The sequence below is a fragment of the Cebus imitator genome, unplaced genomic scaffold (genome assembly GCF_001604975.1).
Source record: "Cebus imitator isolate Cc_AM_T3 unplaced genomic scaffold, Cebus_imitator-1.0 Scaffold64, whole genome shotgun sequence".
NCBI classification, from domain to species: domain Eukaryota; kingdom Metazoa; phylum Chordata; class Mammalia; order Primates; family Cebidae; genus Cebus; species Cebus imitator.
In genome coordinates, this window is record NW_016107379.1 from 1,073,601 (window position 1) to 1,099,186 (window position 25,586).

A 25,586-nucleotide genomic window follows, 5' to 3' on the forward strand; every position below is an offset into this window, starting at 1 on the left:
TTCCCTCCTTGCTTCTATCCCAGCCTGGTGCAAACTGCCTAGGAGGGCAAGGGCGAGGGAGTGGAAGAGATTGGCTGAGGACTCCACAGCCCATCAGCTAGAGAGCGAAAGAACTAAGTCAGTCTCTCTCTCTCTCTCTCTCTCTCTCTCTCTCTCACACACACACACACACACACACACACACACACACACACACCACACACGTGTACACTAAAAAACTCGGACCAGCCGCGCCGCAGCTACTCCAATCCCTGGAAAAGGCGGTCGAGCGCCCTCCGGACCGCTGCGCACAGCCCGGGCTCCGACCCCGCTCCGACCCGGCGCCCAGAGCAGCGCTAGTCCTAGTCCCTACAGCGGCCCGTTTGGCCGGGTGTTCCCAAAAAATAAAGCGAGGCGGGAAGGTACAGACAAATCCTGAAAACACCCGGGCCACACACGCCGCGACCTACAGCCGTTTCTCAGCGTTGGAGTGGAGACGGCGCACGCAGCCCCCAGCGCTGTTGAGGTCCGCGCGGCTGCCGGGAAGAGCCCACCTGCCGGGCTGCGCTCGGCCCGCGCCGCAAGTGGGGCTGGCCGCTATCTCGCTGCACCCGGCCGTGACCGGGGCTCCGTGAGCCCTCGCCCCAGCTGGTTTGGAGTTCAACCCTCGGCTCTGCCGCCTGCTCCCTGCGCCTTCGGAGTGTCCCGCAGCGACGCCGGGAGCGGACGCGCCGCGCGGGTACCTCGCCATGGCTGGGGTGAGCAGGCTGCTCTTTCTGTGGCTGGGCTGCTTCTGCGTGAGCCTGGCGCAGGGAGAGAGACCGAAGCAACCTTTCCCGGAGCTCCGTAAAACTGTATCAGGTGACCGCACGGCAGGTGGTGGCCGGGACTCCGAGCTGCAGCCGCAAGACAAGGTCTCTGAACACATGCTGCGGCTCTATGACAGGTACAGCACGGTCCAGGCGGCGCGGACACCGGGCTCCCTGGAGGGAGGATCGCAGCCCAGGCGCCCCCAGCCTCTGCGTGAAGGCAACACGGTTCGCAGCTTTCGGGCGGGAGCAGCAGGTGAGTGGGCGAGGTGAGAACCCCCCTTCCCGCGGTCCCGCCCCAGCTTTCTCCCAGTACCCCCCACAGCTGCCTCTTCTGCCCCTCGCTCGGTGGCGCTGCCCAGGGATCTTTCTTAGCCCTCCGCAGCTGCCCTCTGGATTCCTCTGTCCAGTCACACCCCGCGTGTCGCCAGCTGCATCTCCTGTAAGCCCAGTTTTCAAATCCAAAGTGAGAGGGGGAAATGGAGAGAAGGAAGGGCGCGGAGCAGTGGAGGGGGTAGGCTGGAGGAACTTCGTGGAAAAAGGGAAGGGGCGACACCCCATGCCTGCGAGGCCTCCTGCCCTGAGTGTCTGGAGCACCTCTAAGGTACCTTATTCTGTTGATTCCTAAATCGGCCAGCGGAAATTCCCTTGGACTGGGCTTTAGCCATGTTTACTAAGAGGCAGATGCCATTTTATGCCAATGCTAGGGCCCAAGAGAGAAATCAGTCTTGAATTAGACACTTTCCCTTCTCCTTTTAAATAGTTGCTTCTTCAAATCTTGCACCCGCTCTTAATTCGCACCCTTTGTGTTACTGTACCATATTTGACACTTTACTTGATAGTTCCTTAGTGGCAACAAAACAAAACAAAAGCCAGGTGCTTGGGAGTTTCTATTATTTAAAACGCATCTGGGTAAATAGGGGCTGTACCACATCCGTGCTGGGAGGAGCTGGGGGACAGGGGAGGGAGCAACCCTGGATGTAAACACCTCTTGGAAACTGCCCAAGAAAATCTGCTCATCCCATTTTTCAGCACAGATCACTTCGGACTGAAATTAATGGCTTAACAAGGTTTCACCTAGCCCCTGTTGTGAAGGGAGTAACTTATGCTAACAGCCTCCCTCCCTTGTGTTAACAGCTTGAGGGAAAGTTTCCTGCACGCTAACTCTGTTTTTTATGCTTTGAGGATTCACCAGGCTTTTTTGTTCACTACATTCATGATAAGAAGAAATGTAACTGCAAAGCCTATTTTCAGTGAACTGTTGAACAATAGCCAAGAATCTTCAAGGAATAAGGCCATGTCTCAATCAATACTGTCAGAGCCACTAGAAAGAAATCTCCCAAAACTTTGATATGTAGTACTCCTGCAAAAAAGGAAAACTAAAGCATTAATCAAGGAAAGCCCTGTATTGTCTGTGTAAATATATTCTAGAGATCAAAGGCATGATGACATTTACAATAGATGTGAATTATGCTTCCTAATACAGAAGTCTTAGCTAGACACTGAACTGAACCAGATTGTACTTTCTTCTTAAAACCATGAGCATGATCTGTGAGGAGCTGGCCACCAGTAAGGAAAGAGAAACCTGCTCTGTGTTATCCACAGCATCTCAGCCACTGGAGGAGGCTGTCTTGACAGCTGACCACACCAGTGAATGCTCTGTTTACTTTAGTGCAACTCTAGGGGCAGAGCTCAGTGGAGGACTCATGTGGGAGTTGCAAGGATTGGAAGGAAGTTGGGTGAGCTAGGCAGGTGGCAAAAATGAAGGTACTCACATAGTTTCTTATATTCATATTTATTTTCTTGGTTCTAGGGAATAGTTGAGGCTCCAAAGAGAAAAACAGTAATTTTTTTTTGTATTAACAAATTTCATTTATAGTATGAACCACTTGGTTTGAAGGTAGAATTTTAGTTTGTTTCATTCACAAATTGTACAGCTTGTATTTGTTTTCAGCTAAGTTAACCATATATAAAGATTTTAATAACTCAGGCACCACATAGTTTGTGGCTTCAACTCATTACTTCCAATATAATTCCAGAGAGTCCTTTACTGGCCTCACTGTAGTCTCATAGCATCAAATGATAAACTCTGATATGGAGGCCAGACATTCCCTTGAAATGATAAGTTGCAGCTTGATGCATATATACAAGACTGTGTGCCCTGATAAGAAAAGTAATCCCTTTAGCATCGTAGAGACTGTCTTAATGACTTATTCATCAAATGTAGACACTGGTTTTTGTGGAAGCTTAAGTGTCATGTTACTTCATTGAGACTCCTGGAGAGGTGGTTGGTGTTGGACCCCTTCCAAGAGTGTTTAGTTACTAACAGACTAAAAAGACTATTATAAGGCAGTTCTGGCTCTAATAAGGCAGGACTCCAGGAAGGTGCTGAAGTTTTCATGTGTGTCCCTCTCTCTTCATCCGTATCAGCATTTCCATAACACCCTTTCACCTTGTGACATATGTCTCCTTGTAGGTGAAAGATGCTGTCTAAATTAATATGGTAGATACATTTTCCAGCCCAAAGTTTTTAAGTTTTAGAACATATGGGTTTCTCTGCACTGAAGACATTAGAAATTTTAATGGAAGGTCAGGTGGTGTGCTATATATGGGGCAGCTGCTGATCCGGCAGCCTCCGAGTGCTTATTCAGGCTGAGTTATAGCCTTAGAGTCCTATTGGTTCCTTGGAACATACCTGATTACAATTATTTATTGTTCTAAACCTAGAATATCTTTGGTTGAAATTTAGCTGCTGCGGTCTCCCTCTGATTACTTTCTACTTAAACCATTGCTTGATGGTGGGTGGCATCCATCCTAAATACACTTTCTGCTAACCCCTTTTCTCCTCCCTGAATGCTATGTAGTTGGTGTGCCAAAACCGTAAGTTTGGAGTGCTTGTAAGTTTTTTGTGATGTAGAAGCGTTTATGTAAAGATAGGTTTTATCTTTCCTTTTTCCAAACGTAATTTACAAAATATATTAATGACAAAGAAGTTCAGCTTCATAAAAACACACCGTTTGAGGGAAGACGGAAGGATATGAAATTAGCATTTATTTTGATTTTGGTTTAAGTTGTCTCTGGCTACTATATGATAAAGAAGAATATTTTACATGAAGTTTTCTTCTATTTTGATCTTTTAAGGTACTTACGATCATCACTGTCTCATGATTCCCATAGTCACTTAATCTTACTTTTCTTAACCAAACACCGTTATGTTCTCACTCATAGGCTGGTGTTGAACAATGAGAACATGTGGAGTCAGGGAGAGGAGCATCACACACTGGGGGCAGTTGGGGAGCAGTTAGGGGAGTGACAGTGGCGGGAGGGATAACATGGGGAGAAATGCTGGATATAATATGCACCTATGCAACAACCCTGCACATGTACCCCAGAACCTAAAATAAAATTTTTTTAAAAAAGCTTACTTTTCATAATGACAAATGTAATCTCTTTAGGAAAAACAATTAAAGCACACGTTATTAGGAAACTATCACTATTTAGACATATACCTACAAAAATATCACATTTTAGTGAGTATTTGTCACCTTTAAAAAACACGCATACTTCATAGGTTTAAAAAGATAATTGAGGTAATCCAGTCCCACAAGTGAATATTTTCCTGCAATGAGGAAGAGGAGATTCTTTCCTCCTATCATCAAAATACTTTTTAAATAAGTAATTATAATATTGAAATGTTTCTGAAGTATAAGGCTAAAATATAAGGTTTTGGCAAAGATAGTATATTATTAACTGTTTAATGATCATTCCAATAGGAGCCGTTCCTTCAAAATTTATAGAACCAGCAGGAAAACATCATTTGTGATGAGTTTGATACTAAAGGACTATAAAAACTATTAAAACATAGTTACCTTGAATTGCCTGGCACCTAGAAACTAGGCTTGAAATTTAGTACTTAGATAATCTGATGCTTTCATTTAAAGGACAATAGTACATCTGGGGAAGAGGAGCTGGATGTGCAGCTGCTTTGAATTACACAACTCTCTGAATACATGACAGCCTTTAATGAAGTTTTCACTGTAACAAGCAAGACAGCTTTACAATCTGTGACATTTAAAAAATCATAATGCCATGAATTCTTGATTATTCATGCTAATGGAAAGGAGAAAGGAAATGAATTACATAAAAAATAATTTAAATTTAACTTTGTAGTACAGCCAGAAACACTTAAAGAGACCAAGAGACCATGGGGGTCAATGAAAAAAAAATCTCCTAAGCAAACAATTCACTCAAGGAATATTTGTACATTAGAAATACATACATACTTCAGAATGAATTAGAAGGGTTACATACGTTTTTACCTAAGTAGTGGAAGTTCATAAGCACTTGATTGAATGAGTTCAGATTTTTCTAAAAATCAAATAGAGACATGAATATCTAATCTGCTTTTAAGCATTTTTACATTATATAATTTTATATTTGGAAGACACATTTAAGAAAACAACTCCCTCCTTTAATGGAAGCAGAAATAAGTACCGTGATGTATTTGCCAGACAATTTTTCAAACATACTGAGCTCATCTCAAAACCTGTTATTTTTAATAGCCAAATCTAATTTTCTGGATTAAATTTTCACAAAAAGAGGTCTTTGTGAGTTGTTAACAGGTGTTATATAAAATTGGGTCCCATGGTCAAATTTTGGACGATGTGATCAATTTTCTTTGCTGTGGGATCCTTCAAGGCCTTTAAATGCTAATGAGTCCCCATAAAAGGGGAATACTTTCTCCTGGAGAAAGCATTTCAGAGAAATGTCCTTCTAAGATGTCTAGTTGGGAAAACAGTGATTCAACTGAACACAGTCTCATTTCTCATTTTCCATGCAGTACCTACCTCACTATGTTTACTTTTATTATTGCTTTTTGGACTTGCGTTCAATTGGCATTGTACCATCTTCCTGCTTTTATGTTATAAACTTCTCTGAATATAATTTTAGAGTTCTTCTGTCATTAAATTTTTTCCCCTGTATCTTTATGAGTTCTCCTTCATTGTTTTCTTCTATACGATTAATATGCATTGTTTCACACAGGTATTATGATTTAAAAAGAAAAGGTAGTTTATTTGTGGAAAAACTCACTAATAATCATACATATCACTTTGTTAATGTTTTATCACCATTACTATCTTGATGAAAGACACATTTATTCAAGATATCAATCAAATCCCTTATGTTATAAATCCCCAGTATTTGTTACATTTAATAGGCATAACAAAAAAATTTTACCTATCAAAAAATCTCATGAAAATGCTTGAGCGACTTGTTATATATTTTCTATTGGCTAGTCAGGACTTTTGTGCTTTGATAACAGAACTTCTTTTCCCAAATTTTGATGATTCTCCCATATGCTCAGTTTATATATCCTAATAATCAGTTAGTGTCTTAATGCCTTCATTTTGGTGGCAGTAGTGAAAAGACATTTGGCATCACAAATAATCTTAAGTTGGACTTTTGTATGCCGTGTTTCAATTGAGTTAATTTTTATGATTATGTTATAAATCCATGAAAATAGAACATGTAATAAAAATGTTGAGTTTTTATTAATCAAGTAACACAAATATATAAGGATTATATCTACTTTTTAGAGTAGTAAAAGATGAAATGTAACCAAAAGGCTTTCATATATGGAATATATTTTACAGCCAATAAAATTACTATTTACATTTTAGCAGTGGTTGTATCTTAGCATAATGACATATACAGCAGTACTCCTGGATAACACACATTTTGAGAAATGATATTTTAAAGTCATGGATTTCTCTTTGTTTGTCTAAAACACAAGCATGTAGATCATAGAGTCAAATGACCATGGGGCTTTTATTGACTTTTTTAATGATCTATATTTCTTCAAAAGCCATCTTCTCATGGCAATAGAACCATGGTAAACGTAGTACCTTGGTTGTATTAGGGCATACCATGAATATAAGTGTGTGAACGAAATGATCTCACTGTATTACTAGCTTCAGTTAGTTCTTCTTACTTTGCTAAGGTACTGTTAAATATTTCTTTTTACAAAATAATTACTTCTAATAAATTTAAAAGTACAATGTTCTTTGTTCAGCCCCCTCATTTTACAGTTAAAGCTACTGTCCAACACACTTTTATTTGCTTTTCTTTCAAAAACTTTTGCTTTAATTGCATGAAATTAAAGACTGTTTAAGGGTAATTGCTGCACTTAGTGTGAGTTAAGTGAAATAGCTTTCAAGTAGAGAAAGGATTACTAGTGCTTTGTTTTTTCTATTACCTAAGGCTAAGAGTTAGGGGATCTAACTTCTATTGCTGGCTGAACTGCTAATAAGTAAAGTCATCCAACATTATTATTCTCAATTTTTTCATCTATCAAATGGATTAAATTATACCTACTGTGCCTGTCTCCCAGGAAGAAGGTGAAACTCAATTGAGAAAGTGAATGTAAAGATGCTATAAAACTTTAGAATCCTATATAAATTAGGTATTCTAATATTTTTAATATTTTGAGATTGTTTCCCTCTAGCTTTCCACGATGTCTTAAACATATCTGAAATGTTGATAATGTGTACTTGTTTGTAGCACAGAAAATATTTGGGTGATGATGTAAAAACAGTTGGTTATCATCTGTGCAATCTATGATATCCGAAACCTACATTAAACAATATACTATTTTCCATCCTGACCACGGTGGCTGAGTGGCGCAGGGTTATACCTTTTTATAGAGATTTGTTGAAGTTAGTTGTTTTTAAATTATAGTTCATGGACTAGCAGCATCGATTCTACTTAGAACCTTATAGAAATTCTCCAGCCCATACCAGACCCTCTGAATCAAACTCTGCGGGTAGAGTTCAGAAATTTGTGTTTTAAAAAGCCATCCACAAGGTTCTGATCCATATTTGAGAAACACTGCTCTAAGCTTCTGTCCCTAGAATTTTGAGTATTTTATGTCAAAATTAGCCTCTTCAAATCTAGAATTGATTATCATGTTATTCCTCATCTCATCTGGCTCTTTTAGTGGGCCTATCCATAGACAAATTGTTTACTGACTTATATAATGATAAATCTTTTTAAATGTATACCTTAGATGGTATATTACTGTCTTTATGATGTTTTTTGCCAAAAAGAAGTCTTCAAAGTAAGTCAATCACTGCTTACCCTTCTCTTATAGCTGCAGAGAGTTTGTGATATAATAAATTTGCTAGAAGAAACATGTGGTATGAGTAGGGTCCTACAAAGCAAATCCCTGGGGAGTATGCAGGTGATCTCATTTCATCTGTGTTCTGAGGACCTAGCACAGTTTGCCATATAGCTGATACTCACTAAATACTTCAGTTCAGTTGAATTAGATGTTCAGGAGAAAAGATGAAATGGTTAAAAAGCTATCAGCCAGGCAAATATACTTTAAAAATAAACTTGCCTTGAAGGAATTTCTTATGGGGCATTTTACCACTTATATTTATTCATCAAATGGCAATACTACTTCATATACAATGATTATAATAATTCTTTTTCTAATGAACTGAAAGGAAATATCATATGGTATTTGTACCCAAGAAGGGCTCTTCCTGACTTTGGGAACTTGAAATTACTTGAAAGTTTTTACACTTTGGTGTTAAGTAGGAAACACTTTTAAATCTGTTAAGTTTACAGTGTTGTTCGTTCAACACCCTTAACTAACCCCTTTGGGATTTAAGTGCTCCAGGCTGCGTGAAGTACTAGGAATTCAAAGATTTATAGAACATAGGTCTGCCCTCTGAGCGCTCACAGTCTAGGAATGCCTTTGGGCAGAGGCTAAGATTAGATAAACTGATTAATGAACATTTTAGTATTCGAGAAAAACATACATCATATCATCTTTGGCTGTTTTTACTTTGGACATAGAGAATGGTTGTTTTGAGATCCCACAAAGCACAGCCATTTGACTGGACTGTGCAGGAGAAACAAAATTCTGTGACTTCATGTTCTCTGCAGAAATTCTCCCTTTGCCTGTGCCTGAAAGTTGAAGGCAGCACAGGGACGCTGCAATCTTGACTAAGTAATCTGCAGCAAATATTCGGCCAGTGACTGAGAGGGGATGTGTCCCTGTCCTAGGCACCCCTGGCACTTCTAGCAGCTGTACTTTGTTTGAAGAAAGAAGTTGGGGCAGGGGGAGGTTGGGGAGGTGGCTGTTCTTAGTTACATATTTTCTGTATGACTAAAATGTTTTCCCTGCTTCCTGAGGATTTAGCTAATCATCAAGATTTCATCTAGTCTATTTGTTTTAAAATCAGACTTTACATAGAAAGCTTTCCATTGTATGTTCTAATTCCCTTTGAAAACGTTCTGTGTGGGCCAGCACAAAGGTGAACTTTCCCAACTCCCTGGACACAGCCTCAGCTAGTCCTGGAGAGGCACTGAAGTGTTGCAACGGCATGGCCGGCCCTAAGTCCCTAAATCAGAGCCCAACTTCCTGAAATGAGTCCTGGGCTTCATCCGGTGCAAGTGCTTTGTTTTTAGATAAAAACAGAAGTAAATCTTCCACCTTTATTTAATAATCAAGCTCCTTTTAAAAAGCCTACCCAGCCTCCTCTCCAAAGTCAATTGCTAGCTAGCTGGCTAACTCCTATGTTTGCATTTCTCTAATAAGTAAGTTGAACTAAATTTGCTCACTGATTTTTAAAAAAGCATTTACTGAGTACTGCTTTAGGGTCATGCCCTGTGTTACAGGAGGCTGAAGAGTCTGATATAATACAGAGCCTTGTCTTTAAGGAACCTATGGCCTTAAGAAGGAGCAACGGTGTAATGCAATGTTAATAAAGGCAGGGTCCTAGCCAAAGAAGTGGGTTGTCGTGACAAATTTGCATCCAGGAGTGGTATCTCTGCCTTGCCTTAAAAAACAAATCTGGATTATCAATGAGAAAAAGGGTGGGTAGAGACATTGCAGAGAGAAGCAGCAACAGGTGCAAAGTCCCAACAAGTGTGTACAAGAGAGTTTGGCTTGTTCAGAAACTCACCTGACTTCTAACCTCCTTTTCAGTTCTCAGGTGTTAAAACTCTAGAAAATTCAAAATATAAGATTACAATGCCACCGGTAAACCCTAACTAGACTGCAGTAGATATATTCCATGTGCCAGTCCCAGCAAACAGTAAGAAAATAGCACCACCTATTGGTAGTCACATTTGACATTAAACTATATCTTTGGGGGAAAGCTAGAAAACAAAGCCGGTTATAGATACTTGCAAGGGATGAGAGATTCTCTCATTCGTCTTTCACACTCTGCCCTACCATAAAAACATCCTCCCGAATAGTCATGACTTATCTCCAGTTGCTTCACTCTCACAGATGCCTCTCACTAAGTAAAACAGTTTGAAAGTCATGACTTCTATTGGCTTGGATTTGACCACCATTTAACTTTTAGACTTCATTATCATCTTTGACACTGGAAAGAAAAACTTGATCTCTCCACAGTCCCTCAAATATTTGAAAATAATTCTTATGTCATTGCTAAACTTTCTTTTTCTCCCCCCAGTCCATGTTTTTTTATTTATTTAATTCAAATTCGAAAGATCATTTCCAGACCCCTCAACATTTGGGTTAGTTTCCAAGTTTCTCTCTTCTGCATTAATAAACTGGTTAGAATGAGAGCACCCAAAATTAGGCATGCAACTCCAGATATATTTAGATGATCAGTGTAGCATACAATTAATATTTTCTAGTACCAGATACTATCCACAGCCTAAAAATGCATAAGTGCTTTTTTGTAACCTGATAAAATCCACCCTTATTTATTGTATCATTATTATATCAGTTTGCTCTTATTAGTCAGGAAGTACATTCAGGTTTTGTATTCAATCATTCCCAATAGATAAGCATCTAAAGATTTCAGGATATTTTTTGTATCATTATTTTATCAGTTTGCTCTGATTCATCAGGAAGAACACTTCAGGTTTTAGATTCAATCATTTCCAATAGGTAAGTATCTGAATATTTCAGGAGAATAGAAAAGGTGAATATTAAGGGACTTTTTATTCACTGATATTCAAACATAGATATTTGTGTGTATAGATAAAGTTACGCTACAACTCATAAGGAAGAGAGAGACAATACAAATCTTTTGTTCATAAATATGGAAAGATACTTCAAAAGTTAATATAAAATTTAAAAAATAAGGAGCATGAAAGTAATCAAATAGATATTATTATGTGCTGGTATTTGCAGGAAGGTGTTTACCTCATTTTTATTTACTTCTCTATATTCATTCACTTGACCCCATGCTGCTCTCTTATTACTATTTGTTTGCCCATTGTAAATGCTCAGTAACTATATGTTGAGGTGCTTTGGAGAGAAGATTATTAATTTACACAAAATAAAATGTTTTAGGATCAGAGAAGACAAAAATAAAGCATTGGTTAGAAAAGTCAGAGTCAATGAATGCTTCATGAAATGGCTGACAATTCTAGGCTATTGTTTTGTTTCCTGGATTTTTTTTTTTTTTTAACTAAGGAGGGAGAGGATCTAGAATAGGCAGAGATCCCTAGCCTAGGTGGAAATAGCAAGAGCAAACACATCAAGTGTTGGGCATAACATAATGCCTTTGGTTAGGTTTCAAATTGGCCATGACTTTGTTCAGCCTGGATGGCTTAGACATTTGCTAGAACTTCGTTCTGTAGAACTGCTAGAACTTCAATAACTAGGCTAATTATTAGTATTTTTCTATTTTCTATTTAAAACATCAGCAACATTTCTTTTGCAAAAACTTCCAGATATACAGCACTACATACTGCTAGAATGTGTTCTTTCCATTCCCTCACCAAAATTTCCTTCTTCCTTCATCTTTAAAAGTCTGATCAAAGCATATTTCTTACCTGTGTGTTTCTTTGCTTCTACCTAAGGAAAGTTAATGGCTCCCAAAATTCTGTTCCAAGCATAGTTAACATCTTCAGTAGCTTGTATTACCATCATGGCATAGCTACCTGCATGATGCTCATTAATCCTTTCCCCAACCACAGTGTGAGCTGGAATATCCATTTGTGCAGCCCTGTGATCCAGCCCAGGATCCAGCACATATTCAATTCATGTTTGTAAATTAAAACATTTGTTTTGCTTTGGTCTCTGTTCTCTGCTGGTTTTGGTGTGTTTCTGTGTGTAATACACAAATAATGCAATTGAAGCTATGTTTATAAATAATTTTTATGCCAAAAGGCACTGTTGCTAAGATACCATGTTCTATGAAACAGCAATTTGTTGGTCTCAGACTTTTGATTACAGATTGAAATGATTAGCCACAGTTTGTGGAAAAATTAAAAGGTAATCACCAAAATGATCTTTATCTAATATGTCCTTCATAAATAAAGAATATTACATTTCAACAAGTTAATATTTTGTCCAATTTACTGTTTGGTTTGCATATTCATGTTTAGCAGAATTTGAATTCTTTAATGCATTCGGGAAAATATATCTTTTTTTCTTTCCATTTTGACTACAAAACTAGTGATTATTCTAGACCACGACCATCCAATAGAGATTTAATGAGAGCCACAAATGTGAGCCACATATGCAATTTAAAAATTTTAGTAGCCACATATAAAAGTGTGAAAAGCAATAAGTGAGACTAATTTTAATAATATATTTAATTCAATGTAGTTGAATAAAGTTTTTAACACATGCTGGCCAAATATAAAATGATATTTATATTCATTTTTATACTGTCTTCAAAATTCAGTGTGTATTTTACACTTACAGCACATCTCAATTTGAACGTAAGTGGCTACATACTTTCATAGTGGACTCCACTGTTCTAGTTAGCTAACATCTACTTAATATTTTCTATGTGTTTTATGTGTCTTACCTCAACAACAACTCTGTAGTTGGTAGTACTGGACCCACTTTATAGATGAGCACACCAAAACTTAAAGAGCTTAGGTATTTGCATGAGGGCAGCTATTGGGTGTAGTGGAACTGTGACTGGTCTAATGGGTTTTGACTTCAAAATAAAGCACTGATTTAAAATGAAAGCCATTGGAAGAGGCAGTATGACAGATTCTGAGACTTTTACAAGATGTTGTAGATTGGACACAGATGTAAAGACTAATTAGTAGCAGGTCACAAGGTGACTAGAAGGAAACATGTTTGAAAGAAGAAAATATTTTGAAGCAAAATGTAGGGAAAGGGGCAGGACTGGTTTATCCATATCCCTCGGAGTTCATTTATTCTGCGCCACCATGTTTGTTTGGCAACCACTGGATTGCCACATAACTAGAACAGAGTGGCTTCTCTTCCTTCCACTTTAAACTTCTATCTGCTCTGGTGACCGGTATGAATTAAGGCTCAAGTCTCTGAACAGTCCTGATGCCATGGCTTTGTTATAAAGGTCTGTAAAATATCACACTGGTATCGTGGATTATACAAATGTGCACCAATGGCAGCTTCCTCCTTTTCCTTCACACAATGTTAAAAACGAATAAAATATGTTTCCCATTGCACTTCCCTTGTGCTTGGGGACTCAATGAATTCATTTTAAGTTTCCACATCTTTATAAAAATGTTTTGTTTTTACTGAAACATGTTTTTGATCAAGAACATAATTTCACGATGGCGTGTGTGTTTCTGAAACAAATATGTATATGGAACAAGTGCATGGAGAAGGACTTAGGCCCTGGTGACTGATCCCAGAGCTGGAGATTCCTGAGTACTAACCTCAGTCATGCGGATTTCATTTTATGAGCTTAAGGGAAGGAATCAGACTTGGCCCTTATTAATTAATCTCTCGTTCTCTTCTTCTCTTTCATTTCTGGATTTGAAGAATTGGAAGTATGAGTGAACAATTTTAATCATTTATGTGAAGCTATATAGAAATTTAACTCTTAAATTTATGGAGTGTCATAAACTTCAAACAAGCTCCACAGCAGCATTCTTTTTTCTTTTTTGACATTTTTGCAGTATGCCTTATTTTTTCAGATGTATTATTTGAATATTGAGAGGCACTGGATCCTACCCACCCAATGCTTACCATGCATAGTACATTATTATTATTATTATTACTATTTTTGAGACGGGGTCTCACTCTGTCACCCAGGCTGGAGTGCAGTGGCAGGATCTCAGCCCATCCCACCCTCCACCTCCCAGACTCAAGCAATTCTCTAGCCTCTGCCTCCTGAGCAGCTGAGATTACAGGCATACACCACTACTGCCTGGATAATTTTCTGTATTTTTAGTAGAGACAGGATTTCACCATGTTGGCCAGATTGGTCTCAAACTCCTGACCTCAAATGGTCCACCTGCGTCAGGCTCCCAGCGTGCTGGCATAACAGGTGTGAACCATTGCACCTACATTTTTTGAAGGAGGTAGAAGAAGACATAATCCCTGTAAGACTGTTAATACCAGGACTAATAACAATAGTTATTTATATTTAAGAAACACTTCATAGACACTTTATGGACTGCTTTACAAATTTCTCATTTAATTCTGATAACATGAGAGGTAGATATTGTCTCATTTTGTGAATGAGAACATTACCTTGTGTAATGAGTGAAGTTAATAAGTGGCTGAGCGAGTACTCCAATCAAGGTGAGTGTAATTCGAAACCCTGAGTTTGTAACCCATAAGTTATATGTGCCTCATACAAAAAGCTATTATAATACTTCACCAAATTTGTAGGAGTAAGTCTTGGTAGTCTTCTGTAACTCTGAGTTTTCACCCCTTTAAGTTTCTTCTGTGTTACAATTTCCATACATTTATGGTGCTTCAGTAAAGGAAAGAGCAAATTAATTAAAATGGCTGATTCTTGTTAATCTTTTTCTGTCTTTAAAAATTATTCCTGTTTATTACTTTCTTTTTATTCCACTTTCAGGAACCCTCAAAAACAAGAGATTGCATATTGTTTTGCTTTGTTTTAATTGAGGTGAAATTCACATAGTATAAAATTAACTAATTTTAAGTAAACAATATAATGACAGTTAATACCCTCACAATGTTGTGCTATAGTAAAGTCTATATAGTTCCAAAATATTTCCACAATTTTAAAGTAAAACTCTGTAACCATTAAGGAGTTTCTTTTCATTAGCCCCTCCCTTTAGCTTCCAGCAAACTACAATCTGAGATTGTCTCTATGGATTTTACTATTCTGGATATTTTATATAGTTGGAATCAAACAATATGTGACCTTCCATTTCTGGCTTTCATTTAGCATAATTTTTTCAAGGTTCATCTACATTATAGCATGTGTCAGTACTTCATTTTTTTCATGGCAGAATCATATTTGATAGTATGGCTGTACCACAATTCATTTATCCATTCATCCATTGGTAGTCATTTGATCTGTTCTAACTTCTGGCTATTGTGACTAGTGCTACTCTAACCGTGTAATTATTTGAATGCCTGTTTCAATTGTTTGGGGTGTATATATAGGAGAGCAATTGCAGAATTATAATAATTCTATGTTTAACTTTTTGAGGAACTGCCAAACAGTATTTCATAGCAGATGAACCATTTTACATTCCCACCAGCAATTTGAGAGTGCTCCAATTTCTCCACATTCTCAGTAACCTTCTGGGTTTTTTTTGTTTATTTGTTTGTTATAGTCAAGTAGTACTTCACTGTGATTTTGTGTTTCCCTGATGACCAGTGATGTTGAGCATCTTTTCATGTGTTTTTTGGCCATTTGTATATCTTCTTTGAAGAAATGTTTATTCAAGGAATTTTCCCATTTTTATTTGGTTTATTGGTCTGTTTATTGTTCAATTGTAACTGTTATATATACATTATGGATACTAGATTTATCAAATGTATGGTTTGCAAATATTTTCTCTTATTATGTAGGTTGCATTTTCACTTTTTGATAATGTCCTTTGATACACAAAAGTTTTTAATTTTAATGAAGTCCAGTTTATTTTATAAATTTTCCTATTTTATTGATGTATCTACTTTTTCTTTTATTGCTTACACTTTTGGTGTCATAAATAAGAAGCCATTGCCAAATTCAAAGTCACGAAGATTAACCCCTAGGTTTCTTTTCAAAAATTTTATGGGTTTAGTTTTTATATTTAGGTTTCTGATTCATTTTGATTTAATTGTCATATAGTAAGGTAAGGGTCTTGTTTAGTCCTGTTTACTCTCTCTCTCTCTCTCTCTTTTTTGCCTTCCTAGAAACTCTTGAAAGCAAAGGACTGCATATTTTCAATCTGACATCGCTAACCGAGTCTGAAAACATTTTGTCTGCCACACTATATTTCTATATTGGAGAGCTAGAAAACATCAGCCTGAGTTGTCCAGTGTCTGGAGGATGCTCCCATCATGCTCAGAGGAAACATATTCAGATCGATCTTTCCGCATGGGTCCTCGAATTCAACAGAAACCAAAGTCAACTCCTTGGCCATCTGTCAGTGGATATGGGCAAATCTCATCGAGATATCATGTCCTGGCTGTCTAAAGATATCACTCAACTCCTGAGGAAGGCCAAAGAAAATGAGTATTTCCTCATAGGATTTAACATTACCTCCAAGGGACACCAGCTGCCAAAGAGGATGTTACCTTTTCCAGAGCCTTATATCTTGGTATATGCCAATGATGCTGCCATTTCTGAGCCAGAAAGTGTGGTATCAAGCTTACAGGGACATCGGGATTTTCCCACTGGATCTGTTCCCAAGTGGGATAGCCACATCAGAGTTGCCCTTTCCATTGAACGGAGGAAGAAGCGCTCTACTGGGGTCTTGCTGCCTCTGCAGAACAATGAACTTCCTGGGGCAGAATACCAGTATAAAATGGACGAGGTGTGGGAGGACAGAAAGCCTTACAAGACCCTTCAGACTCAGGCTCCTGAAAAGAGTAAGAACAAAAAGAAACAGAGAAAGGGACCTCATCAGAAGAGCCAGACACTCCAGTTTGATGAGCAGACCCTGAAAAAGGCAAGGAGAAAGCAATGGATTGAACCTCGGAATTGTGCCAGGAGATACCTTAAAGTAGACTTTGCAGATATTGGCTGGAGCGAATGGATTATCTCCCCCAAGTCCTTTGATGCCTATTATTGCTCTGGAGCATGCCAGTTCCCCATGCCAAAGGTACCCATTGTTCTCTGTCCTGTACTTCCTTCCTATTTCCATAGGTAGAAAGACACGTTGACTAAGTTGAGTGTATGTATAGGTGGTTTGTGTGTGTGTGTTTCCATTTGCAAAACCCATCTGGACCATTATTTAATGCATTCTAAAGTATCATAGATAATATGGTTATGCTTTCTTTAATGGTTGTTAAAGTAATGTGAAGTCAGTATTGGTATAAAGAAAAATACGAGAAAAAAAGTATGTGTAAAACATCCTTTTGTGTTGCTTCTCAACATGGTGCATATTCAGTCACATAGTTATGTGTGAACCTACACCTGTCCACGTAAGTAAGTCCCAGATGGTAGAAGGCTGATCTCTGAGGAGTATTCAAGGAATAAGTGAATGTCATGGGAGCACAGAGAAGAGCTAATGGGATTGATGCCCTAATGCAGAACATTTTTTAAATACCCTCTTTTGAGATGAGTTCTTCCCACAGAGGTCAGGATCAGGACTGAGTCAGGTAAACTGGCCTTGTGAAATCCACCACATCCTTAATTCATTTGCTTCACTGATAAACATCAAAAAAAGAAAGCAAAATAGGATATGATGACTCTGTAAACTTTTTCCAAGACTAATTTCAACCTGTCAGAGCTTACCTGTGTCTCTTCCAAAATCCTTAAGGTCTGTACTTTAGCATATCAGTTCTCAGTCTCCTGACAAATACATTTGCAGAAGTATCCCCAATCCCTACCTCCAACTTGCACAGCAAGTTCAAGTGACCGTTCTCTTTGAATTTAAGTTTAAATAGTACACTCTATGGTAAAATATAGTAATGCTCTTTAGGCTTCATTTAAGCTTATTGGTTCACTTCCATTCTCAGCTTGTAGAAGTTTATATCTCTGTTATTTTTTTTAAAGTAGCTTAAGGAACAGAATGCAGAGGAAGAATAATTTTTTTTTCAAAATTTGAAATTAGTCAATTTTTGCTATTGTATGATGATGAAGAAAAAATCCTTTGTCTTAACAAGTGATCAACTTCTGCTTATACATCTCTAAAATAGCATTTTCATGTTCTAGCCACATGTAATACTTGGCTATAATCATTGGGATGCCAAGCATAACACACACATAAATGCAAAGGCCGTTAGTCTGGCATAGTGGCATGCACCTGTACTTCCAGATACTCTAGAGGCTAAGGCAGGGTGATCTTTTGAGTCTAAGATTTGGAGTGAGCTCTGATTGCACCATTGTCCTCCAGCCTGGGTGACAGAGGGAGACAGTGAAACCCTGTCTCTGAAGAGAATAAAAAAGAAAAAAAAGCAAAGGGCTCACTGCACAAGGCTGGGTTAGCCTTTTCAGGGCCACAAACTTGATTGAAATTTTATTTTCTTATTATCATACTTTTCTAAAACTCTTTCTTTCTCAAGAATTTTTGATCATTTTATGTTTCATAAACCCAAGCAGAAAGTATGAATTCTATACACTTGAAATTATATAAAGAGCCTTGTCTTGTCTAAATATTCATAAAGGATATTTTACTGATCAAACAAAACTTGTTCAACTGAGATAATATTTAAAGACACACACAACAAAGATGGCAAATGTAATAAGCAGTGATGAGTCTTTAGTTTACCGTGTGGCTTGCCTTGTGGCATTGAGAGGCAAGAATGGTTTCAAAATCTGTCTTTAAACCCAGGAAAACTGACTTCAATTGGGTCTTGAAGTTTTCTAAATAATCTCTCTCATTTATACATGGTAACGTGTTCTGGGTAGCCTGGAGAAGGAGTTTTTCTCTTTTCCCTGAATATAATTTTCAGAACTCAGGAAGCCATGACAAAGCAGAGATACTCTGTTGACTTGCTTTTGAACCCTAGCTCTGGAGAATTGGTTTGGTACCCACCCCTCCACAATTACTTCCAATTTGTCCGTCTCATCTGTTGGTTCTACTTGCTTTTACTGTTCAGAAACCTGCTGTTGCTTCAGAAGAGCTTTGTCATGGTTCTTAATGATCTAAAGAATAATAATTTAAGAACTGATGAGGAATAAGGCAAAAATAGCAGAAATAAATTTAAGTAGAGAAGTATGTTAGTGCAGGAAAATAGTTAAATGTACATGCTTGGTCATAGCAGGACCTCTTAAACTTTAATGTGCTGGCAAACTGCCCTGGATTTAGTTAATATGTAGGTTTGGATCCAGTGGTTATAGGAGTAGAGCCTAAGATTCGGCATATCTAACAAGTGCCTAGGTGATACAAATGCTGCTGATCCACAAATTGCACTTTGATTACCAAAATTGAAAGTCAAATCCTTTTAGCTTGACTCTTGATTCCACCGCTTACCTGCTGTGACTCTGGAGAAGTTATTCAGACTCTCTACCAGTTACTTTTACAGTTTGAAATGGGTCATATGGTAAATAATAAAAATAATAGTTTCTATATAACAAAAACAGTGGGAAAATGAGACAGTAGAGCACCTTGCACATAGTAGGTTCTCAATAAACACGTATTATTGACATTATTATTCATGGCCATTTCTGAGACAAAAGAGAAAGAAAAGCAAATGTAGGACTTTGAAAAAGACTGAGTAAGAAATAAGATCAAGAGAATAAAATTTGTAAGGCGGGAAAATGTTTTCTAAATGTCTCTAGTCCCTTTTCAAACATCACAAAGCTGACAATAGGTTTCTCCCTGTGGGTTCAACAGTCCATGAGCTCTTCCAAGGAAGTTTCTCTGGAGAGTAAGAGAATCAGGAGAGCATAGTTGCAGCAACTGAACTCCTCATAATATTTGTCAAAACTTGGAATGGCATCAGAACTCCAGGGAGACATAACAGGGATAAGTGTGGAGTTTTCTCTCTGAGCTTCAGATTTCCTTTTGCGAAGTTGAGAGTGGAAGTTTGGCTGTTACATAGAGTTCTCAATCTCTCAACACCTTGTGTGGATCTGCTTAACTTTTAAAGCTTTCTAGTGGTTCCCTTTAAGTCTCCCAGGCTTTGTGTCTTTCAAGTGGTACAGTGACCAAAAAAGATGAGAAACATGAAGCCAAATGAAGCTGCTACATTAGGGGTAATTAATGCATCCCTGTTATCAGTACAGTGTCCAATATGGCAACCAGAGTGAACTATGTAAATAAAAATATATTCTAAACAACAGAGGAGAATAAAGGCTGCTGGTCACATCAGTATAAAATGTGGAATAATTGAGGTGCCAAAGACTTTTCAGACTTTAGATATGCTTTTTGACCCAGAGAAAGTTCTCCCAGGCTAGACTGCTTTGTTGGCCCTCCTTTCTTTTGGCCCCCTGAGCCAAAGACTGTTCTATATGGCGGGGCTTTTCGTCTGCAAAAGTTGACAACCTGTTCTGTAATTCAGAACAGCTGTGTTCTTTCTGCCTTTCCCAAATTCCAGGCTTTGCCCTTTCACTGATTCCAATTAGATAGTTTCTGGGCTATCACACCCATGTGGGCTGGGCTAGAAGAATTGTGGAGTAAACCTCCATGGCCCAGGTCAGGAATGAAGGCTCTTAGCTGATGACATGCTCTCCCCTGCTAATGCATTTGTAATCAAATTCAACTTGAGGACATCATACACAGCTTGGCAGGTGCAGGCCTGACCATTGTAGATTTCATTCACAGACACAGCAGTTTGGATTTTTTTTATTTCTAGCCCTTACAGCCAATCTGTTCTCCCAGAGAGAGATTCTTGGAATTCTGCCATAAGATGAAAAATACCCATACAGTTAAAGCCAAGTTCTATACCTTTGCCTCTCCTCATCACCTTAGAAAATATGGAAAACAGAAATTTTAAATGAAAATGATTGAGCTGTTGTCGCTGACAGAGATCCAAAAGAACCAACAATAAGGATTAGAGGAATGAAGTGGTTGGGTTTTTTTTTTTTTTTTTTTTTTTTTTTTCGGTGAGCAATTGTGCAAAAGCTAGAAATAGCAAAAGCATAGAATTAGGCAGCAAAGAATCTAAACACTTTGAAACAAGTATTCCATATAAAGAAGAAATTCACATTTAATGAGTTTAAAGTGATATACTCTCAATTTCTTGAGTCTTCCAATTCTAATCTCTGGTCATAAAAATGAACCCTAAAAACACTAAATCTTGACGTGCTGAGTTACCTAAGCAAAAAATTACCTAACTGCTGTTGAAGTCGTTTTCACCCTCATTAGAAAGAGCAACTGGTAAGGAAAGTAGTACATATATGCATTAGTAACTGATATATTTCTTAATTTTGTAACTTGTTTAGTAAGGAATCATGAGAAACATGATCTGAACTCAGAAACAAATGAAGATCTGTACTGGCAATATGCTTTACACCAGCAAATTACTGCATGGAGTTTTTGTGCATGATGTAATTGTTTCTGGTAATGGCAGGTTGATCAGAGGATTTCATATGAGAAACAAACAAACAAACAAAAACAGGGGAAACTCCCTAGCAATCTGCTAGGTTCCTGATAAGATGCACCAATGCAGAATGAGGGGCTTCTATCTGAATTTCAGTGAGTCCACTAAAGACTACTCATATACTCATAGTTTCTGAATCTATCATTTGTTCGTTGGAGCTTAAAAATAAAAGACAGGAATTTTCCTAGGAAACACCCATGAATATTTTCCATATCTACACCAGGTCATTTACACAGAAACTTGTATTTTTGTTGATAGGAATTATTTCCACAGAAACGGATAAAATGGAGGATATGCTGTTTCTTTTCAGTATTTCATCCATTTAACAAGTAATTATTTTGTGCTTGGATTATACTAGGCACACAGGAACAGGAATGCACAGCAGTATTTATCACCCAAGGTCTCATCTAATTAAGTTAATCCACTTTGTATAAAATTCAAATATTACAGAAGTCATTAAACATTAAAGTAACAGAATAATTTTGGAAAATACGGGTTAAGAATCACTTTTGCTTTCATAAACAGAATAAACAAGCTATTTGGATGATTGACTCATAAAAATAACTTCAAATCAGTAAAGAAAAGTGGATGGCTGCAAAAATTTTCTTTAGAAATTACCAATAGCAAAAACAAGCAATGGCTATTGATATTTGTTGCACAATACTGATTACCGTTTGTGTAAGTTACACAGATAGTATTGGTGATGCAGGGCATACAATATGCAAAATAAAGCAGTATGGGCTTTCTTTCCTTAAGGAAGGAATAACTTGCTTTGCAATTAACTAAAGCTAATTAATTAAAAGTTAACCAGCATATACTGAAAATCTCTAGGAAAAAACGAGTAAGAACAGTTGCCCATCATTAAGACTAATTACTTAGTTCCTTATGCCTAATCACAATAAAGTTGAAGTCTGATATATGGATTTTATTTCATTGAAATTAAAAGATGGGATGAGATAAATGAGATTTGCCTTTTTTTTTTTTTAAACAGTATGCCTGCTTTCTATATTATTTGTTTCTCCCTTGGTTTGTATATACCCCTAACTTTTTAACTTGTTTCAGTTTCCCATGCTGGGAGTTTTAGGAGTTTGAAATTAAAATACCAATTCACTGCGGCGGGTGTTCCTCTGAGTCATGAAAAACATGGCTCAAAGTTCCAAAATTAAAAAGTAAAAGTTTTGGTCGAAATCCTACCACTGAATTGGTCTCTGGCAAGTTACCAAATTTCTGTTTCTCGATGTGCTTAAAACAAAACTATTTTCACCTGCCTAAAAGAGGCATCGGGAAAAACTGGTGTTGCACAGTGTGGCATCTCTTAGGAAGTCCTTCTTACCACTCTGGCAATACCTAACATTCTGGGCTTGCAAAAATGACTGTCCCTTTAGTACTTTTAGCTAGAGTCGAGCTGTATGGGTTCTCTAAATAAAACCACATGCTTCACATTGATGTTAGTGGTCCCATTTGGCTTTTTCTCAGGGAAAAGATTCTTACCCAGACTTCTTTGGTGAAAGGTCTGGCATCCATAGAATAACTTTAGGCCCTGGTAATTCCCAGAGGTAATCCCCAGAGTACATGGCTCACTTTAGAACACACCACCACCATGTTTAATTCTAAACCAGTGGAGTAACAGTGACCCCCTGTGGCCAGTGGTGTGGTCTTGCTACCCCCAGTTTGTGCTTCTAAAGAGAGTTGAATAATTACGTAGCGGAATAGTCACCATACAATTCATCTTGGCAACTCTTAAATAAATAAATATCCCTCTGACCTGCTTGGTTTTATTTTAACAATGCTTAAATATCACTATAGCAGTGGCAATAATGTATCTCTGTCAAGAAGAGTGCTCGTTAGGGTTATGATTAATATAGGGTCAAAAACAAATCATTTTTGTTGCAGTCCTGTTATTGAAAACACTGTAGAATGTATTAATTCCATGTTTGGGGACTAAATTGTTTGTAATTAAATGGTTCTTGCTGAGATAACTGGGTTTAAATCCTCTACCATTTACAAGCTGTATGACCCTAGATATGGCATTTATGCTTTTTGTAACTTTGTAAAATGTAAGAAATGTTAGTTTTGTTGTAAGAATTAGAGATACTATATATAGCATGCCTGGAAAGCAGCAGGCACGTAATAAATAATAACCATTTTGGTAGTGTGGTAGAGGAGATTGGCCTGAATGTATAATGATGCCACAGGTTTAATTAAATTGTTGAAACAGATTCATTAAATAAGTATTTTATGTAATGAGGACTGAGGAGTAGAAAACCAGTTCCACCTAACACATGTGTTCTTCTTTCATTTCTTTTTCTAGTCTTTGAAGCCATCAAATCATGCGACAATCCAGAGTATAGTGAGAGCTGTGGGGGTCGTTCCTGGGATTCCTGAGCCTTGCTGTGTACCAGAAAAGATGTCCTCACTCAGTATTTTATTCTTTGATGAAAACAAGAATGTAGTGCTTAAAGTATATCCTAACATGACAGTAGAGTCTTGTGCTTGCAGATAACTGCAAGCAATGGCATATAAGTCATTTGAATGCATAATTCAATCATTAGTTTATTTTTATGGACTTCTTCTTCTTCTTTTTGCACTGCCAATGCATTTTGTTTCAAAAGATTATTTCTATAGTCAGATGGGAATGAGCAAATAGATTGAAGATTTCCCCCAAGCAGAAGGACTGTATTTGCTTCTGAATGTAACTTAAAACAAAATTTTAGTAAATATGGACATCTATTTCTCTTTTTGTGATCAAACACATAAACTTATCAGACTGTTTTTGGAACTGTTAGAGAACACACTGGTTTATTTTTGTAATGACCTTTGAAAATAGAATGGAAAAACAGCAATAGCCTGTCATTTATCTCTACTCATTTAATGACTAAAGGGAAATAGAGAGTAATTTCATGTTTCGAATTAGGCTTATTGCCTTAAATTCCTGAGAAAGTGCTAAATAATCAACTCTGATGTTTATCTTAAGTTGTTGAGACTTTTGTTTACCCTTGTTTTTCCCCCACATGTCATTGTGTAAGTGTAATGGAAAGTGTGTGCTGAGCGTTAGTGTATATGTATGTGTGTACATGTGCCAGGTGCCTGTGCCCTCTGTAGGATGGTTTGCTTAATATGGTTTTATAATTCAGTTTACACAGAATTCTTTATATTTTTAAATTTTATGTTTTGGCAAACACCATTCAGTTATGAGAATGTTGCCAAATATGATAGAATAATCCAAGAGCATATACAGAGAGTTACCACTTGACCCAGCTATCAATTGCAAATACAGTTGTTTTCATTTCATTTCCTACCAGAAAAAGAAATCAGCAACCCAGTTTTAGAAAACACAAGCGTAATTCCTCTTCTGTACTTCTTTTACACAAATGCTTTTGTTTATTCTAAATTGAATTTTAAAATCCTTCCTAAAGCCATTAACTTTTTAATTCTCTTTATATGCCTTTACTTCCTATGAAGTTATTGATAGATGTCAAGGTCCAAAAACTGATGGAATATTGAAGATCTTTTTAAATGATCAATTTAACCATAATCATATATTGAGTATCTTTCTTCAGTCACATCTAAGTCAGGCACTTTTTCACATAGATCGGGACTTTAGCTCAGTCTTAAAATCTATACTGTAGCAAAGCTCACTAAACACTATTCACCAGGTATGGGAATCAAATATAGACACTTGTTTATCTTTGTTTTCCATTTTTATGTGTCACATATATGTGTCCTCTTATACTTTTACTCTTGAACATTAATTCAAAAACCTTCTTCTCACTGTATTTGTTTTGTGTGTCGGAAATGTTTTCAGGCCACAGATCATTGTTACTGCTAATCTGTGGTTAAATCTCATTTCAGTTCAGTCTTACCTGATAGTTAGAAACATCTTAGCCATTTCAGAGGCTGTGCAGTATCAGAAGACATGGAGTTTGTTCTGTCTCTGCTTGTAGCTAATTATGGTGGTTCAGTCATTTAATAAATATGTTTTGAGCATCTATTTTGTGAAAGGCACTGTGTTTCCTGTGTGTCTTTAGGGTCCTCACTGGTAAAATGAATAGGCTGGCCATGAGCTGGAAGGGTTAAGTTTATAATTCCAGCTATTTCATATCAGTTTTCCTTGAAGGAATGATAGTGCAGATATAAAAACACTGTAAGTCCCTCTTTTAATAAACTAAAAGCGAGAACATCCTGTACTTCACTGTTCATAAACTAGTATGGCATTCACTTTGGTTTAAGTGGTGTTTTATTAAAATCCCATTAAAAGAACCCATGAAAAGAAGCTCTTTGATGCCTTCAGGTACACACATGTTGGTGTGGTGTGTGTTAATTCTGTGAGTGAGACACATCAGTTTTCAAAGAAATGAGTGAAGTTCTGGTGCCTAAGTTACTACACTTTCTTC

At 37.5% G+C, this 25,586-nt stretch overlaps 1 protein-coding gene across 1 annotated transcript; it reads left to right on the forward strand.

Moving 5' to 3' along the window:
• On the forward strand, positions 1-25,181 carry BMP3 (bone morphogenetic protein 3). Its single transcript, XM_017530202.2, has 3 exons — positions 1-1,044; positions 15,895-16,805; positions 23,504-25,181. The coding sequence occupies exons 1-3, from the start codon at positions 729-731 to the stop codon at positions 23,693-23,695; spliced, it is 1,419 nt and encodes a 472-aa protein (XP_017385691.1). The 5' UTR covers positions 1-728; the 3' UTR covers positions 23,696-25,181.
• Positions 25,182-25,586: the final 405 nt, after the last annotated feature.